This window comes from Nanorana parkeri, unplaced genomic scaffold (genome assembly GCF_000935625.1).
Source record: "Nanorana parkeri isolate BGI_ZX_2015 unplaced genomic scaffold, ASM93562v1 scaffold307, whole genome shotgun sequence".
NCBI classification, from domain to species: Eukaryota; Metazoa; Chordata; class Amphibia; order Anura; family Dicroglossidae; genus Nanorana; species Nanorana parkeri.
Window position 1 is genome coordinate 1,279,345 of NW_017306575.1, and position 20,418 is coordinate 1,299,762.

A 20,418-nucleotide genomic window follows, 5' to 3' on the forward strand; every position below is an offset into this window, starting at 1 on the left:
GACTTGCACAGATGATCATGATGCACCCCAGTGTGTTCCGGAATAGGCAGATGTCTTATTCTCAGTGAGACATCTGTCCATCTAAAAATCATGCATAGCAGGTTCCAGTGCAACTGGAGGACCCCTGCTATTAGATCTCTTTAGAAAACCTGCAGTGTCATTGTCATCAAGGAACTTTAGCAAGTCAGTTACAATATATGTATCAGGTGCCTGCTGAATAGAAGAGGAAGTTGAAATTATTTATTACAGTAGCAGCACTTTGATTTTTAACCCCCATGCTACAGCACAATCTGAAGGCTTAGCAGATTCTAAAACATGGACCACAACATTTGTACAGCTGCATAATCTAGGACTTGGCTTCAGCTGATAATTGCCTCTTTTGCAATACAGTGATTCAAACTTAGCCAATTTTTAATGAGGGGTTAACTTTCACATGACAGGACATTAAAAGCCTGGTGAAAGCATGTTCTAAACAGGTACAAAACTACACTTCTGACTGCAAAAAGTTAAAATACACTAAAGGAGCAAGTGACACGTGTCTCACTTTTAAGACAAAAAGCTCAATTCACTAAACTAACATGACATGATTATGAAATATGCAACTATTGGTATGGCCTTTCATGTGATAGTCTTAGAAAATGTCCACCAACGTACAGTGTAGGAGAAGGCAACCCTATGCAGGTTTGTACCACACTACTAATGCATATGGTAGTGATGAGCCTGGGCTTGGTGTGAACCCAGTCTGCCAGAGTTCGCCCAAGCTCACTCAAAACTGTGACCGGCCTTCCCTTCTTCCAGCCCAATCATTGGTGGCAGTTGAGGTGGGGGCTACCCTGCCCCTGTGTGACATATAGCTGTGGGGGCGCGTGGGGGGAGTGGCAGTCACAGTTTTGGAGTGGGCTTGGGTGAACCTTAGCTATTTTATAGCAAGTGTGATGCACTTTCCTCGGCTATGAAACATCCTATTGACAGACAATATTTTTACACATTGAGGCAAGGATCTAAGCAATTAAATACTTACAGAATGTATGTTATGACTCCAATACTCCTACAATGAAACAGAAGACAAGATAAAACAACTTAATGTAACAATAAAATGAATAAACTTGAATAAACTTAACTTTGCCTACCTACCCTCTCACAACTTCATTAGGCTTATGAAAACAGTTAAAACATCTTTGTTCAGTCTGGCATCATGCTTTTTATTCCATATTACTGGCCTAGGACATTGCTAATTAAAATATCTACTGAGATCCCTAGTTGGCATGCTTAATATTGGTATTATACTGTATATGTGATTATAATACAGATACAGTATGCCTTGGAATCATGTATTTGCTGCTGCAAATGTTTTTAGAGGCTGGGGCTACAATTTTCTCAAAGTATTTCCTATGTATATTTATAATGGTGCTGTTTTTCTGTTTTAGAGAAATTGTTGTCTTGCTTTGCTATTTGTTGTCATTAATTTTTGCCATATTTTAAATAGAATTGAAAATAATCACGGGAAAGCTATATTGGGGATTTTTTTAACCGATATATCGAGGTCTTCGTTTTTGTGGCAAAAATGTTTTTAAGATTTAACTAAACTTTATCGGGATTAACTAAAACAATCATTTATGGAAGAAAACAAATAACATTTTATTTTGCCAGTTTACTTGTAATTTATTCATCAGATTATTTTCTCTATTTTTTAAACAATTTCATTTCAGAAATTAAAAGGTAACAGATTTGGACCAACTTATGTTCCTGGCCACTTCATACTGGATGATGTCAGATTTCACACAGGGTTGATGACATCACCTCTTCCCCACACATGACAGTGTTCAGGCCTGATAGTTGGCACCTCAAGCCGAAACACTGCATGCTGTAAAAGTGTCACATGCTTCCCCATACCCACGAGGACTAGGTATTTCACAAATTACCAAGCAGTTCTGAACAGGCAAAGTTCTGGTAATGTTTGAACTTGCCAATTCCCTTCCAAACCCATACAATCCTACTTGCTCACCAGTACGATGCCTCACTGCCTCACAAGCCAATAATAATAATATATGGAAGATTGGAGGGGATGGCCAAGAGGGTGTCAGGCATTTCCAAGCTTTCACGGATAAAAAAAGCCAAATTTTCGGACAGATCCACTTTAATCTTCTAGATACCCATGAAAAATTACATGCTTGTCCTGACGCTGAGTGACAGGATGTTTTCTTAAATATTTAAGCAGATGTAATAAAACAAATGAGACTTTGGGTGATCGGACAAAGTTTATACATGCAGTTTTATGCCTATTGGAGGTAAGCCTTATACGTTTAACAGAGAAAAGGACCCACTTGTAGTTTTAACTTTGGGGAGTATCCTTTTTATGCAACTAAGATGTAAGAAGCTCAATTCTTGACAACTTTTGCAAAGTGGGGGTACTACCCCTAACAATCAAGAGTTTTTCAGAGCTGTGCTTGGCATATTGCAGTTACAACCAAATGACTAAACATTTTTGTAGACGTAAACTTGCACAAAACATGCAAATAGATATTCACCTTTATTCTTAAATAGAGAATGCAAAGAAAAAGGTATATTCATTTTTATGGTGCAGTAAAGAGTTACATTGAAGTGCAGCTTTAGTAAACAACCATATGATACATAATTTTTTGGGGACAGAAACCTATTGTGATGACAATTTTATACTTTACATATGCGTAGGGAGAAAGCTCTTACCACATGTCAGACTCCAGACCAAGCGGTTCATAGTTCACAATTTCCGGAGCTATGGGAGGAACAACAAGTACAAGCTAGTACGAAAATCTTTATATAGAGAGCAACAAACTGTACAAAAATAAATGACTCTTACAACCAAAATGGAAAAGGATTATCGAACAGACATACCCACAAATTCTGGAGTTCCAAATATATTTTTAAATTCATTGTCTGAGTCAATTTTGTGAGCTAGGCCAAAGTCAATGATCTTAATCCTCGGCTTAGGTGCATTTCTGTCCAGGAGCATGATGTTCTCTGGCTACATAATACAAAGAAAAGGCAAGGGTACATTATTAAATGCTACTTTCATCCTAAACATCTTAAATCAATTTCACAAGACTACCATCATTTACAACAATCTGAAAATATCAATGGCTGCCTAAACATTTCTCAAAAAAAATTGGGTTAAAATCACAGGAACCAGGTTGCTAAAATACCTCTGCCAATCTGAGAGCAGCTCCAATGTTTGATACTGATTTCTCTCACTTTTCTTTCTCGTGCTATTGGTTACTGCAAAACACACTCATTTAAAATAATATCGACATTGAAATAAGAACCTGCCACCTTGTCCATTCAGGGCAAAGTGACAGGCACTGTAAAGCTCATCCCCAACTACCTTATTCTTATCTTCACATCGCTCCCCTGCTGCTCCTTCTGTGGCTGCAACTGCAAAAAAACAATGCTGCCGCGTATGACAGAGCATGTGATCCTCTCCCGTGATGCAGTACCCGGGCCTAATGGCCAATTGCTGTGCCGGGGGAGTGTGGAGAGTGTTGTGAGTTAGCTCCCTTTTTCATCTTTTGTGAAATAGTGAATTAACCCTTTAAAGTGGAACTAAATATGCTGCTTAAAGCTCTTGCCATAATGTGCAAAGATCTTTCCAATACAATCCCAGAAAGATAGTCAGGCGGTTTAAAGCAGACCTAAATCCCCTGCAAGTATGGGTCCATAAAGATCTGCACCGCATACTTGCACATTTTGACAGCTTTACCCCTTTAGTGTGCCCTCCTCCAGTATAGCGGGCTGACCGAGAAAAAGAAAAAAAAAAACAACTTGATTTTCCCAATCACTTTTAACAGTGTGGATGGGGGATTCCCATGGTAAACCTCTGTCAGAACACCCAAACAGTGACTGCAGCTGATTGGATGAAGTTACTGTTACAGCCAAGTGTTTTTTTATTAAGAGCAAAATAAATCATAAAGTGACATTAAACCCTCAGATTTTTTAACATAAAACAATACTGTAATGTGTGCCTTACTGTAATCCATGGTTGTTTCCCTTCTCTTTGCTGCTCTTCCTTTTAAATCTGTATCTGTTCTCATGCTGGGCAGAACTTCTGTTTTGCAGCAGACTGCCTTGTCTCTGAAATGGATACATGGCGTCTGTTTTGTAGGTTTGCAACCTGAGCCAGCACTACAGGAAGAGGCACTCAGCTGCAAAAGGGAAGTTCTCCCCCAGAATGAGAAGACATGAGGATTTAAAAGGAAGAGCAGCAAAGAGAAGGGAAACAACCATGGATTACAGTAAGGCACACATTACAGTATTGGTTTATGTTAAAAAAATCTGAGGGTTTAATGTCACTTTAAGATACATGATTTTGTTGATTTCTACTTTTCTGATAACCACTTACTGGCACTAGAAATAGTGGAACATGCACAAATGTTATAGGACAGAAAGTACATTGCAGTAGAACATAGTTATATTGAGCAACTTGGCAAAATCACCACCTTGGTTCCGAGATTTAACCAAAGTTATCCAAAATTGTTTGTTGATTTGGGTTTAGTTCATCCAAGAAATGTACCTTAAGATCAAAGTGAGCAATTTTCAGAGAATGTAGATAATTGACCCCATTGAGAATCTGTTTCAAAAATTCAGTAGCTTCCTCCTCTGACAACGATTCCTTCTCAGCAAGAAAGTCAAAAAGCTCGCCGCCCGCAACGCTACCAATGTAAATATGGGCAAATTAGTGTAAAACCAACAGACCAATATAATGCATTACAAATAACCTGACAGGCATGGTTTCTGATTTATATAAATGTGTATATATACACATACATATACACACACACACATATATATACACATACACACACATACATATACACACACAGAAGTATATATTTATACATTTATACACAGTCCATAATTTGAAGTCACCAGCACTCGATATGTGCAAGAAGTAAAGCTCGCCCAGAAGAAGGGACCCTGCGTGGCCCCGAAATGTTGGCTGTTTGACGCATGTGACTATTGAATAAAAAGTGCTTTACTTCTTGCACATATCATCGAGTGCTGGTGACTTCCATTATGGACTGTATCTGACACGGCGCCATTCGTGTTGTCACTTCAAGCACCAGCCTCTTACTCAAGGTCTGTACACTGTATGGAGTGCAGGTGATTTCGTATTATTGATTATATTTATACACACACAAACAATATATGTTACATATATTTGTGTGTATATATTTTAAGATTTAACTCCTGAGTTTAGCGTCACTAAAAGGTATAGGTAGATTGCCATAACTAAACATTTCTAAAAAATGCATGTAGATTTTTTTTTATGATTAGGGTGAAGTTCTTCTTTAGTGAGGTCCCAGTTTTGGACACCTATGCATCATCCACTAAGGCTCTTCTAAGAGCCCAACAACACATGCCTTCATCTGAAACAGCAGCAAAACTCTCTTGAAAGATTGCTGAATTCTCTAACCATAGAACTCACATAAGCCCTTTAAAAGTATATTGGCAGTAGCGCTGTTACCATATAGCTTGCATGTATTATCTTTTGGAGAATAGGGTTCATGTCTGAGAGGAATATACATCTGAACTAGAACCAACATGAATTGGTTTTTTTTAGACATTAGGCTGTTAAAGTCTCAATATACTGCATTTGTGCATAGATATAAAGCTGAACTCTAAGGAAAACCGCTAAATACACAGTTGGATTACATAGGAACCATTTCAACTGCCAAAATATTTTTAATTTAGTTAGTTGTGATCTAGTTGTAGATCTTGCTGTCTCAATTGGTTTGCTGAAGCACCCCGGGTTGACATCTGTAATCACCAGGCATGCTGTGCAAAGACCAAAAAGAATTGCAAAAAAAGGAAAACCAACCGGTCATTGGATCAATTGTACGGTTTGTTTAAGGGGGGGGGAGGGGTTGGTATAAAAAGGCACTGTTTGTTATTTTGCATCCCTTGTTGTCAAAGGACACTGTGCGGGCCAGCCACCAGCAGCCCAACAACTGATGGCATTGTCGGTTGCTAGGGAGCAACGGGCAGCCCACACATACTGGTTGCCCCTCTCCTAGGAATGCCTTTGGAGAAGCATCACATTTAGAAGAGATATGATAATATATACACAAACATATATACATTATATACTATTTTATATTATATACATTATCCCACATTAACCTAACCACTGAACCATCACGTTCACAAACAATTCATCCCCTCACAGCTACCTCCTCATGTATCACTTGCCCCTCCCTTTTAGATTGTAACCCCTCACGGGCATTGTGATTGTAATGTCTACCTTATATTGTAAAGTGCTGCGCAAACTGTTAGCGTTATATAAATAGTGTGTGATATATATATATATATATATATATACACACACACACACACACACACGAAAGCAAGTGCGTCTGTGAACCTCTGTTTATATTTGCATATTGTACAGGTACAAGGCAATCAGTGAAGGTTTCTGTGGACACATCATGTTTTTTTATACTCTGTTCTTGGATAACACCATTACATGTACTTTAAATGTTCATTTAGTTATACAAATGTAATTTATAATTCCAGAGAGCAACAGTGTTTGCATGGTAAGAAAAGCATTGAATAGATATTTGCTAGCACTCTGTGTTCCATATTCGACACCCTGCAGTGAAAGTAAACTTGTTACTAACCGGTTTTGTTCAGCAAAACCCTTAGGCCTGAATAATGGAGAACCCTTAAAAATAGCAGGCCTCAGTCTGTGTTGTGCCATCCTTGTGCTTGCACAGGAAGCACATTACATCATCCTCTCAGCACCCGAAACACAAACAAGCATGTGAGGGGACCCTTTGTAGCACTTACAGCTCTAGAATGAGAATGACATCTGCTTTGTTCTCATACACCTCATGCAGCGTGATCACATTAGGATGTCGAATCTCTTTCAGTATGTTGACCTCCCTCTCAATATCCTCCCGGGTCACGCCGCGCCGGCTTGATTTGGTACGTCTCTTTTTGATGAATTTTGCTGCATAGTGCACACTTGTACTTTTCTCTTGGCATTTCTTCACCACTGCAAACTGGCCGCTGCAGAACAAAAACAGAGAAACAGAATTAAATGACTGCTATTGATAAGACATTTTGCTACAAAAGGGGACCTTAAAGAAGAACTCCGTGAATAAAAAAAAAAACAACCTGTACCCTTGCAGTGGGGCTATCCCCGCACTGCATGGATTAAGGGCTTGTTTTGTCTAGGGGGGGTCATATAAGGCAGATATAGCCACCTAATCCTCAGTCCTGTACCTCTCCCCTTCTAATTCGGCTGTGGAACATCTGTCTGCGTCCTCATGTCTAATGCAAGTCAATGGACCTACATTAGACGTGATGATGTCAGCAGGCCTTAGACAACTAGAGCTCGGGGGAAAAGAGACTGCAGGACTAGTTAGCAGCCCAGAAGAACCAATGATCAGGTAAGTAATACAGCTTTATTTGACCCCCTAGACAAAACAAGCACTTAACCCTTGCAGTGCAGGGCTAGCCCCACTACAATAGTAAGTTTTTTGAATTCCTGATGTCTTCCTTTGCCTGAAAAGCCATTTTTTCTTTTAGTATAAAAACTTACAAGGAAAATTATTTTACAGGTAATATGTATCTATAGGCAAATCTATGGTTTTTGATAAGAGCATGAAATGGTTAGAACCCTCTGCCAGGCTTTTATTGTGGTCTGTGTCCCAGTGGAGAGATTTACCCCTCCATGTCCCATGGTGACACAGGTAAGGGAGGAAGTTAAGTGGAAGTGCTAAATTGTAGAGTTGCCATGAGTGACAACTGGTGACGACAACTCCCCTCACTTCCTGTTGTGTCTCCAAGATATACTTTAATTCACAAATAACATTACTTAATTACAACAAAATTTAAATAACAATAACAATACTGTTTTACGTAGCATAAAGGTGATCTGTATTTTTTCAGAAGCACCCTTACAACCAAGTACAAATGCAGTGATATTGCCAGCGTTTACACAAAGTGGCTTGCTACAAATGCATGTTCCACAAGTTGCACTTGGATGCTTAAAAAGGAAAAAAAAAAATAATTTCAGGAAACAAATGAAATAGTAAGCATGTCCTTAAATGCAGTAATCTAGAATATGAAAGCATATAAAAACTTATCACAATGACTGAATATGACCTGGCCCAAGTCTTAATTCAGATGAGGAAGTATTAGATAAGATAAGAATATAACAAGCAACAAAGCAGAATTCAAATTTTTTTCTGTTTGGTTCTGCTTTTCTTTATAGTAAGTGGGTGTAACACCACACCTTAAAAAACGAAGTGCTAAAATTTCAAATCAAGGTCCAGGTGCCAAACCTCTAAAACTATTTGTTAGGCAATTTACTGAGCACATTTTCCTGACAACCTCAAATATTACAGAAACTCCTATTACAAACCAAAACAATCAATATTTTAACCTTATAAACCATATGTGAAAGTTAAAAAGTACCTACACCCATCCACCCTAGTTCATTGGTATTCAGTTCAAGAACTGCCCCTGGTGGAAGAAGGGCCCCTGACTCTTTGGTCAGTGGCAAAAGTGCCCCCAATTCACTAGTGTTTAGTGTAAGAATGGGCAGAATGGATATTGGCAAGAACTTGTGCTAATGGAAAACAATAATAATAGTATTACATGGATAAATAAATAAAATATAATATATGACCCAAGAACTACAAAATGTACAAAAAGCTGATTTCTATAAATTTTAAAAGTGTACGAAAAGCTGCTGGACTCAGGCAGACAGAGGCAGAATGGCCTCCAAATTATTGGTGTTCAGTGGCAGAATGGTCTTCAATTTATTAGTGTTCAGTGGCAGAAGAACCCCAATTCAGTAGCGTTTAGTGGAAGGACGTCCCCCAATTCACTGGTGTTTAGTGGAAAAAGGGTCCTCAAATCATTGGTGTTCAGTTCCAGAATGGCCTCCAATTCAGTGGTGTTCAGTGATGGTATGGAAAAGGTGCTCCAATTGGTTGATGTTTAGAGGGAGTCTGGGAGAAGGGCCCCTCATTTACTGTTGTTTAGTGGTGGTACTCATCTTAGGAGCCAGTGCTGATGACCCTGCTTCATCCCCACCTTCCACTGGCTCCTTATAATGATGTCTGCACAGCGATGACTGATCTATTAAGGCTCTGTGAGGCAGTGATCAACCTGCCCAAGTAGTAAACCTAAAAGCCAGTCAGGGTACTTTCAATAATTAAAACTACCCTAGCGTGGACATAACTTTTTTGGACTGGAATTTCTTCTTACGGACTATTGGCAATTCTGGCACTTTTTTTTACATCAAGAATAGACATAAATTAACTTCATGTCTTTGGTAGTGCTCCCTTTTCCTTACAAAAAAAAATCTGTCAGTCACCATTTTGCAACATTGCTTTGAGGGTATCTTTAAGACATGCATTCCCTATATCTACAAGCTGCATGTTAGAAACAAAGCAAGCCCCCACAACAAATTTTGGTTCTTCAGATTATTTTCAGATTATATTCAGTTGAAGAGATTCTCTTTGGATAATTATTTGTATCACAGATTGGATGCCTAAGGCTCTGTTCACAACTAGGCGTATCGAATATGCGCGGTTGTCGCGCGTTTCATGACACGCATTTTTACCGTGATTCGCGGTAAAAAAAACGCGCGACAAACGCGCGTTTCCGAGGGCTACTTAGCTGTATCCCAATGGATACGCCCGGCAAATACGCCCCAAAGAAACTCCTGTACCTTTTCAGGCGTAGGCCGTTTTGTAGCGCGCTCAGACGGGCTGAAATACGGCAAGGTGTGAACCATACCCATAGAAAACAATGTGATTTTCATGTTTGAGCGTTTTGTAGAGCGTTCGTAGAGCGCTGAACGCGCTACAAAACGTACAGGTGTGAACCAGGCCTAACGTAGGCTACAACAAAACTGCACACTCTGGTGCAACACAGTGGTTTCCTGTATGTGGTTGGTCTGCTTAACAGTCATTCTGCAGTGTTGCACAAGAGAAAAGGATCTTCAGATGGCTATAATCATTCAAAACACCAAACTCTAGAGAACAGCAATTGTTGCTGACATGACTTTAAAGTGAGACATGTATATTTTTTGTACAGCAAGAGTGGGTTAGAACATTTAGAAAGGTTTTATTGCTGTTTGTGTCTGTCTTGGCAGTATCCATAACCACCATTTCTTGCGTGTGTGTCATGGGAGCATATTAACTCTTCCCTGCTGTTGCCAAAATAAAAAAAAATGGCTGGAGGTAGGCTTTAATCTGGGAGGATAGAGAGAGATTTGTTTTTGAGAATCCTCAATAGAGGATTCACTGCGGTCAGTTTTAAACACAGCAATCTGTCAGTCCAACATCATTTTGAATTACATCTCTGCAGGCATAAATGAACAAAGAACATACATCTTTTTCTTTTTTTTTATAGTAGACACTGCAATCAATTAGTTAAAAAGGTAAAACCCAGGTCTTCCCCAAAGCACTTGTAAAATGGTGCCAAGTTTATAATAGACCATGTCAAGCTTTCGTGGTAAAGCTTCAGACTGTTAATCAAGTGATTTGAGAGGAGAACTATTTCGAGGTGACCTTGAACAGATCACAGTCTCTTCCAAGCTACAGTGCTTTCTGCTTCATAGAATTGAGATTTACATAATCCTAGAAGCCTATGCCTTAAAATGATTATTTCTTCTTTGACAATATAGTATAATTTTACTTTAGAGACAACTTATATCTAAAAGGTCTCATCCCTCTGGTCCAGTCGTACGAGTTAAAAAAAGAAATAAAATAAAAATAGCTTTCAGAGATATGAAAAAATACTATGTTGTTATAGAGAGCAAAAATCCAGCAGACATTAAAATTCCATTTTCATTCAGGCAACGCATATAGGTATTTCAATAGGGCCATTGAATAAATAGTAAATAGAGACTACAAACGAAGAAGAACATAGATTCTGAAATGATGTATCCTAATTAGGGATGCACCGATACCGATACTAGTATGGGTACCGAGTACTCGCCCAAATGCTCCGATGCCTAGCCCGATACTTCCGGTATCAGGATGCCAAAACCTAGTGACGAGAAGCAGGGGGGCGGCTTCCCTGCTAAATCGGGAAGCCGGGTGGCGAATCTTTACACAGCACCTGGCTTCCTGAATGGGACTTCTGGTACTCCGTATTTAAGAGTAACGAAAAAAAAAATAATCGGTACTTTAAGGGCTTGTTCACACCAAGCGCGGAGCAGATCCGGACCAGAGCAGGTGCAGACCGGATCAAAACTGCGTCCAATGTATTCCTATGGTATTTTGACCTCCAGTTCACATCGCAGCGTGCGGATCCAGACCAGATCCAGACCGGATGAAAAAAATGCGGCAAGCCCTATTTTACCTGCTTTGGATCTGGTCTGGAACGCATCAAAAACGCATCTAAAACGCAAAAACGCATGAAAGTGCCTGAAAGTCCATGTTAAACTTTAAAACTTTTTTTTTTTTAACCAAAACCGGCCCTAAACGCATCCAAAACGCGTCTAAAACGCGGCACAACCCACTACACTGCGTGTGCAGAAACCTTACCGGATCTGGTCTGCATTTGGTGTGAACAAGGCCTTATTCGATACCGAAATACCGGTATCGGTGCATCCCTAGTCCTAATGAAAGGTGGACATCAACAGTTTATTTTTTTTCTCTGAAAGGAAGAAAAATATTAATGCACAGGCATAAGGAACCTGTGGGCTGGGTCACCCAAGTTCTTTTTGGGTTGCCCATAGCATGGAATCAAAAATGAATACTATAGCACTTCATGGGGATTAAATCAGAACATTGACAAAGTGACTTTTATGGCCCTAGACAAAATGGCACTATAACAGTTGAAATTCCAACATAAAAAGCATGTAAAACTCTGCTTTTTCCATGTTCCTAAAGATACGTCAAGATTTCCAAACATATGTGTGCGTAACTGATCTATTTGTGTGGTCTGTATATGGCTACTGATGATAGAATTCAAGAGTCCAAAAATTTGAATATTTTTGGGTCAGCTTCTGGACTAATGAAAACTGACCACACACTGATATACCATTGACTACAACAAAGGTTTGGTCAAGATTATTAACGCATCCATTTAACGACTAACTTTTTAACTTATATAGGCCCCTCTTTACTCTATACACCATTTGGATGTAAATAGGAGAACCAAATATAGAAAAAATATTTACCAATTAGATGTAGAATCACTCAATTGTCTGGCAAAAATAAAGTTTATAAGCATGTCCAGCACATGTAACCCCAAAGATTTAGGGTATTACTTTCAGCCAATTCAAATGTGAATCTACCACGAGTTAAGCAAGATCAGTTATGTAAACTAAAAGAAATTCCACAAATTGTTTTGACTGCTGAAGTTCATATTGCCATTGCCAAGTAATAGAATAAAATCTGTGGTTTTGAAACTATTTATTCCAGGTTTTAGAAAAATCGACTCTCGCAGTGGGGCTACCCCTGCTTTGCAAGGGTAACTGCTCGTTTTTCACTAGAGGTAAAAAGAAATACTCGCCCGATCCACAGTCCAGCCTGGCTGCTAGATTAGTCCTTGCCGCGCCTTCTCCCCTGGGCTCCAGCAGTCTAAGGACCTGTGCTGTCATCATGTCTATTACATGTGAAGATGCGGAGTGACACACCACAGCTGGGAGCAGAGGGAAAGAGGTGAGCAGTCACTGCTGCAGGACTGAGGATTGGGTGAGTATCTCTTCCTTATTTTCTTCCATAGAGAAAAACAAGCAGTTAATCCTTGCGGTGCAGGGTAGCACCACTGCAAGGGTTAAGTTTTCTAAAACCTGAAGTTTTTCTTTAAAGCAAGCCTAAACAGTACATTGAGGCAGGATGCCTTAATGGATTACCCAGGCAAGGGGAGTAAAGTCCCACATTTACTTCCAAGTTGTATAGAAGGTCCTGCAGCACACTGGCATTAGAACACAGGACATGTAATGATAATGCATTGTGGGTGTCAACATGAGAGTCAAGGCGCACTGCGGCTTCTGTGGCTCTAGGGCTCATGACCACATCTGGAGTTATACGAAACCTATATTTTTACAGCCCAGAGATAACTGTTGCATGACCTAACTCCACCAGGCTGACTCTGAACCCTGAGCAGCCCACTAAAGCAGACCTTACGGTTTAGATATGCTTTAAATGTCCAGAATCACTAGCTGAAGAGAATTCTGGCTGCACTAAATCTAATACACAGTGTTACTATAATCTAGACAAAAAGAACTTAGTGGTTTGCTCTTTAAAGATGGGAACGGTGAAAGAGTCCATGCACGATATAACAAGAAGAGTATATCAGTTTGAGCGATAAAGCTTAGCGACTGGCAATGTGAATGATACCATACATGTGTAATGTTTGAGCACGGCAAAACCAATTTGTTTTACAAAGGAGGATCAAGTCACACAATGAATGTTGATAACTGGCTTGTGCTGAACAAATACATTGATAATAACAGTGATTTGCAGGGAGATCTTCTAATACCCATCAAATTACTGCCGAGTTATAACCCTGGAATAGATCTTTTCACTGAGCTTGGCAAGCTGCCCTTACTCCAATGCACGTATGTCAAAAGCCAGTTACTAGTTAGGAAAATTGTGACTAGCAAAAAGGTTATTTAGCCATCACATCAAAATAATGACCAGGCCGCATGTACGAGTCAACTGTTATCACTAATATCATACAGAAGAAAAAAAAAAAGGCTGTAATAGAAAGTGCAAATTAACCAGGGTGTCCTGCATGTAGGCAAGCAAGCAAAAGCACGTTTTCCACAGCAGCACCGTTCCAAATAATCAACACCTTTTACAAATTAAAAGCAAATTTCTGAATGGCTGCAAAAAGTAAAGATTTCTACTTTTTTCCTCTTCTTTAGAACACCCCTATAAATGTGTCTTAGAAATATACAAGTCCATACATTCTAACAACTTATGATGAAAAGTTCGGCCCCAAATCTGATAATATTCAATTACATTATAGCCCTGCATTCAAATTCACCACACCAACATCCAATACAGTCTATTTAAAAAAGGGGCGAGCTGGAAATTACACAGGCAGAGCACTTAAAGGGGTCAATTTTAGGGATGTCCCCATACCGATGCTGGCATCGGAATCGGGCCTGATACAGGGCATTTTGACAAGTACTTGTCAAAATGCCCCGATGCCTAGCGCCGAAGCTTGCGCTGTTTTTTTTTTTTCCTACTTTACCTTCCGTGGTGGGGTCCCCTGGGCAGGCTGAGCGGAGGAGCGCCGCATCACTGATGTGGGCGGATCTCCAGGTGGGGTCCTAATGTAGGTGGCCGGCGACTGCCCAGAGGACTCCACCTGGAGCTCCGCCCACCGGAACAGCAGTGACGCCATGCTCCTCTTTGCCGACGATGTCCTTCAGTGCCGAAGAGCACCGGCGAGTCAGCGCTGGTCCGGCGGGAGGACTTCCAGGTGGGGTCCTAATTTAGCTGGCAGGCACCTCTGGGCCAGCTAAATTAGGACCCCACCTGGAGCTCCTCCCACCGGACCAGCGCTGACTCGCCGCTGCTCTCCGGCACTGAAGGACATCGTCGCTGCTCTCCCGCACAGTCAGTAAGGGGGGGCTGGGGGGACTCACTATTAAGCAGGGAAAATTGCACATCTACACATCTATTGTCTCCATTGTATTAGCAGTGTGTACCCTATATGTAACACATATATAGAGTACACACTGCTTATACACTGGAGACTATAGATTTACAATTATACTCTGCTAACATGAATGGATTAAATGATCTGTATGTAGCCCTGTACTATGGATCATTTAACCCATTCATGTTAGCAGAGAATAATTGTAAATCTATTGTTGCAGTGCACTCTATATGTACATGTACTATGTATAGTATGCACTGCAACAATAGATTTACAATTATCCCCTGCTAATATGAATGGGTTAAATGATCCGTAGTACATAATATGTAGTTGTACTATGGATCATTTAACCCATTCAACTTAGCAGTGCAGAATTGTACATCTATTGCTGCATTGCATTCTATCTGTATACATGTCCCGTACACTGCAGTAATAGATTTACAATGATCCCCTGCTAACAGGAATGGGTTAAAGGATCCGTAGTGCAACTACATGTTATGTGCTACGGATCATTTAACCTATTCATGTTAGCAGGGGATAAATGTAACTCTATTACTGCAGTGTACTGGATGTGTGTACTGTATATGTACTATGGATCATGATTTAACCTATTCATGTTAGCAGGGCAGAATTGTGAGCGCCTCCCACAAGATGAGCACCGAGATGCGATGCAGCGATCCTGCCCAGCACGACTACGAGAGGCACCGCGTGAGGCAACCGGGATCAAAGTGAAACTGTGAGTGAGGGAAGCTGGGACGGGGCTGGCTGTAAATCAATTGCTATAGTGTACTGGACGTGTGTACTGTATATGTAGTACATATATACAGCATACAGCTCCACTACGCTACAGCAATAGAGTTACAATTCTCCACTGCTAACATGAATAGGTTATATCATGATCCATAGTACAGAACATGTAGTTGTACTATGGATCATTTAAAGTCACCTGTCCCTTTAAAAAAAAAAAGTATCGGTAATTGGTATCGGCAAGTACATGAGGGGAAGTACTTGTACTTGGGCCTGAAAAAGGGGCATCGGGACATCCCTAGTCAATTTATAAACATATTCCAATTAAATTCAAAGGGAAAAAAAGAAGAAGTGCGGATCTTGGGCGAAAGTCATTGCATCTCGTATGAAAACATTTTAAAATTGAACTCACAGTGTATCCAACCCCAAGAAGAAAAATGTAAAATATTGCAGCTTAGCAGTCCTTAGAAGTTTTTTTTTATCTCATACTTTTTTCCTCCTTTACTTTTAACTGCCGATCCTGCCAGTAACATACTTCCTGTCCTAGGGTGATAACACTCATCATTAGGGCTGCAGCTAATGATTATTTTCATAATCGGTTAGCAGATTATTAAGTTTGATTAATCGATTAATCAGATTTTTTTTAAATGGCTCCAGTGATGGACTACTAGTTTGTATTGAGATTGTAGTCCATCACGGGAGCAAGCTTGGAGCGGTGGAAGTAAAAAAAAAAGTGTGGTGTGCAATATAGTACATTATACAGCGACGCAATGCAGAATACCAGCAGCTATAGAGGAATTCAGCAAATCGCAGCAATAGTAATTATACTATAATGTATTATTGCTGGGATCTGATGTATTCCTCTATAGCTGGTGTTATTGGAGAGGATGGGTATGATGCAGGAATAGAGAGGACGGGTATAATGCAGGAATAGAGAGGACAGGTTTGATGCAGGAATAGAGAGGACGGGTATGATGCAGGAATAGAGAGGACAGGTATGATGGTGGAATGGGGTGCAGAGGACGGCTATGATGATGGAGTGGAGGGAGGGAGAGGACGGGTATGATGGTGGAATGGAGTGCAGGGATGGAGAGGACGGGTATGATGATGGAATGGAGTGCAGGGAGGTGGAGGACGGGTATGATGGTGGAATGGAGTGCAGGGATGGAGAGGACAGGTATGATGGTGGAATGGAGTGCAGGGATGGAGAGAACGGGTATGATGGTGGAATGGAGTGCAAGGAACAGGTATTTTAGGTACTTATTGAACAGATTTAAACATTTAACAGACCAAAAGGAACAAAAAAGAGGATTTCAATGTTTAGGTGTTTACATAAACGTGAATAACAGAGTCAGTAAAAATATACTGTATAGAAGCTAGCTTAGGAGGTATTTTGAGCAATAATACTTTGCACTGTGGCAGTTAATAAATAGATCCATCACTGTCACGCATGGGCACCATATATTGATTAGGTCGCTTTAAAGGAAAGCTATCCTGCATTATCAGCGAGAACAAAATTTTAGGTGTTAAACCATTTTAGCTGATAAAAAAAAATTCTCTCAAGTTAGTTATATACCAAACGTTACAATGATTTTAGCAAACTTGACTGATCCTTTAACACAGGGAGCATGGGAAACAAAAGTAGCCACCCTCCAGAAGGAAGGACAGTGTCCGCACCAATTCAGAGATGGTTTGAGGATCTACAGCTGAGTTATATACAAATAAGATACATTTTTGTTAAAAGGTAAGGTACTTGGAATGTAGTTTTAAGATTTAAATCCTGAGTTTAGTGTCACTTTAAGCTTGGATTAAAAACAAAAAAAAAAGAAATTTAAACGAAATACTGTCTGGCCTTTAAATCGCAGTGACAAAGACATGATCTCATATCATAAGTTTCTATTTCTTTGTTTTTTCCACAATGCATGAGACATTTAGTGTCTCATGCATTGCGAAAAGCAGAAGATGTGGATTCGTATTTTGAACCTAACCTCAACACTATAAAACAATCCAACATTTTCCCTGTGCAAACAGAATACTTCTGCCTGCCAGTGTGAAATTATTATTGAGACAACACGGAGATTGGGAAGTCCCCGGCAGAAACATGTTCCTCTTTTTTCTAGTGACTCTAAAGCTCCCAGCTGTGTTGCTGCCTGCTCAACAGATATGCTGCATTGCAATCTCTCAAGGTCAGATAGAGGGTAGATTTATCTATTAGCCTATACCCAAAGAAATCCAAATATTAAATTAGGATTTTTCAGGAACAGAGAGAGAGATTGAGATTTGAAGCCAAACTCTGAAAATATGATTCTTTACACAATGCACTGGGTGTGTAAATTATCACTTAAAAGCTGTAATGTATACAAATCTTACTTTGCAGTATGCTGGCTCCTACATATAACACTCAGCTGCGACTCGAGCCGTTAAGTGCTCCAGCCACATCACCCGTCCCCTTCTCACTACCTGCCCATTCACAAAATGCCTAGCATTTTACTCAAAGAATTCATTTCTTTCTGTGATTGGAGGAGGAGGCAGGAATTTAACATTATCTTACCTCCTCCAATCACAGAATGTCTTGCATTTGAAAAAAATACAAGGTATTTTGTGAATGGGCAAGTAGTGAGGAGGGGCAAGGATGCAACTGGAGCACTTCACTGCACGTATCGCAATGCTCACTAACGCAGCCAGCAGATGGAGCGCCACACTGTCATATATTTCCAAGGTTAAGTATACAGCCCGTTAGCTCAAATTACAAACTTACACAACTGAATGATCAGAGGAGTGGCTTGTTCCCCCTCCCTCTCTGATTTTTAACGCTCTATGCAGAATTTCAATTGTTACCACAAGCTCTTTGGGCCCTAAAGACAGCAACGCAGCTCGCTCACCATGGTTTAGAGTTGGGATGGGGTTTTATGTGCTGTGCTTTTTTTTGCTTAAAAAACTGATGCATGCTTCTGCCACAGTTCAACTTGTGTCCATATATTGTACCCGCACTAAAACCGAGCATTTAGGGCCCATTCACACCACATAATCTCCAGACCAGACCGTTCTCGGACCCAAAATATATCCTAATATATCCCTATGCCATTTTCCGGACCTGGTCCTGAAAATGATGTGAACCTGCCCTGAATGTGTTTTCTGATTCCTAGTGGCGACTGGCGTTGTTCAGCCGCATATAATGTGAACGGCCTTAATGATTCTAAATGACTACATAACTGACCAAACTAAACTTTCATTAAATGTTTGCCTGCACTTTGACAATAAATACACATACACATGTGAGTGGAAAGATAAGAAGTCCTTGATTCACTTTTTCATACTGGCTAAGTATAACAGGCAGCGTGCTAAAAGCTGGGGAGAGCTGATCTCCTTAGAACAGTTAATTGCAACATGATCTAACTATAGAACTTCCAGCATTCCCAAGCAAAGAGTACAGTTTAATAAAACAGATATGGTAAATGCTTTAAGCCGCTTACAAATACCTCTTAAAAAGCACTTAAAGTCTTGGACTCGTCTAACTTTAGGTTCTCCCGGCGTTTTGTCTTACAGCTTTTCATTTCTTGGCTAGTTTATACTGTACACAGAAGTCTATTCTTCAGAACTTGCAGTTCACAAGATAACAAACTGGCTTTGTAAACCGAGGAAAGTTTTCTTAAAGAAACATAAGTTTAGCCCTGTTAACTGCCACTATCCACCTGATCCAGAAAAGGATCACGGCTGCTAATGACTTGCAGTTGCTGGCAAGGCCTGGTTTACTACTAGGCAGAGTGGGTGTGTGCCTGTAGGTGGCAGTGGAAGAAAGTTGGCTTTAAAATTAGGTAATAATAAATGTTTCATAATATAACGTAGGGAAAACAGTTTTTGTTTTCAAACCGTTCGGTACTTTTTTTGTTATGTGGTAAAAAATAAAATCCCCAGTGGTGATTAAATACCACCAAAAGAAAGCTCTGTGTGCCCAAAAAAATGGTACACAATTCATTTCAGTACAGCGTTGCATGACAAATGTCAAAGTACTGCAGTGCTGAATACTGAAAAATGGCCTGGCCAAGAAGGGGGTATAAACACCCCGGACAGCAAGTAGTTAAGGTAGCCGGTATCCGTGCTTTATGTTCAACGGATAATAGCACTCAAAATATTTCAAGTCTGTCTGGAAAAATCTTAAATGTAATCAATGACCTTTCTTTTACAGAAACTCTGGTTCTGCAATGTACACATCAGCTCTAGCAGAACCTTATGTAATACAGATGCATGCTGGGAGAGTTAAGCCAAGTTGCAGGGCCTGTGTCAGGTTGGCTTGCATGTCCAGTCTGATCTTTGCTGTAGTCTTCCTCTCGCCGCAGGTACTCGCATACTGTAGCAGGATACAGAGATGAGTCAACAGACCAAACAGACACAAATGATGTAAACATTGTGTGTGCCAGGCCTGCTGCACATCAGGCAGTGTGAAACCAGACTTCCATAGAAAAAAAAAAAGGTACCGTAATGTACAGTTGTGCTCAAATGTTTGCATACCCTTGGAGAATTGGTAATATATGTACCATTTGTAAAACATGAGTGAGCAGACATAACACCTTTCTTTTATTTCTTATGGGATTCATATTCAACTGTATGTTATAACAGAATGGCACAATCATAAAACAAAACATGGCAACAAATAAAAAAAATGAAATGACCCCTGTTCAAATGTCTGCCCACACTTAGTTCTTATTACCGTGTATTGCCCCCTTTAGCATCAATGACAGTGTCTAGTCCTTTGTAATAGTTGCTATGAGGCTTCAAATTCTTGCAGGTGGTATAGCTGCCCTTTCGCCTTGTCATAATGCCTCTTGGTCATGCAAAGTCTTTGGTCGTCTTGCATGAACCGCACATTTGAGATCTCCCCAGAGTGGCTCAATGATATTAGGGTCAGGAGACTGTGATCAATTTTATGCTGCAAAGTCCAAGAGCATCCCATGCGCAGCTTTTGTGCAGAAGAATGCAAATTGTCTGCCAGTATTTTCTGATAACATGCTGCATTCAACTTGCCATCACTTTTCACAAGATCCCCCCCCC

The 20,418-nt window shown here is 40.2% G+C and overlaps 1 protein-coding gene across 1 annotated transcript in view; it reads right to left on the bottom strand.

The window, feature by feature from the left end:
- DAPK1 (death associated protein kinase 1) overlaps positions 1-20,418 on the bottom strand; it is a 155,064-nt gene that overhangs the window by 52,856 nt on the left and 81,790 nt on the right. The window contains exons 3-7 of the mRNA XM_018557873.1: positions 6,823-7,044; positions 4,547-4,685; positions 2,875-3,004; positions 2,707-2,755; positions 1,022-1,048 (exon numbers count right to left, since the gene is read on the bottom strand). Of these exons, the coding sequence (XP_018413375.1) occupies positions 1,022-1,048; positions 2,707-2,755; positions 2,875-3,004; positions 4,547-4,685; positions 6,823-7,044 (567 nt within the window). The remainder of the gene's footprint in view (positions 1-1,021; positions 1,049-2,706; positions 2,756-2,874; positions 3,005-4,546; positions 4,686-6,822; positions 7,045-20,418) is intronic.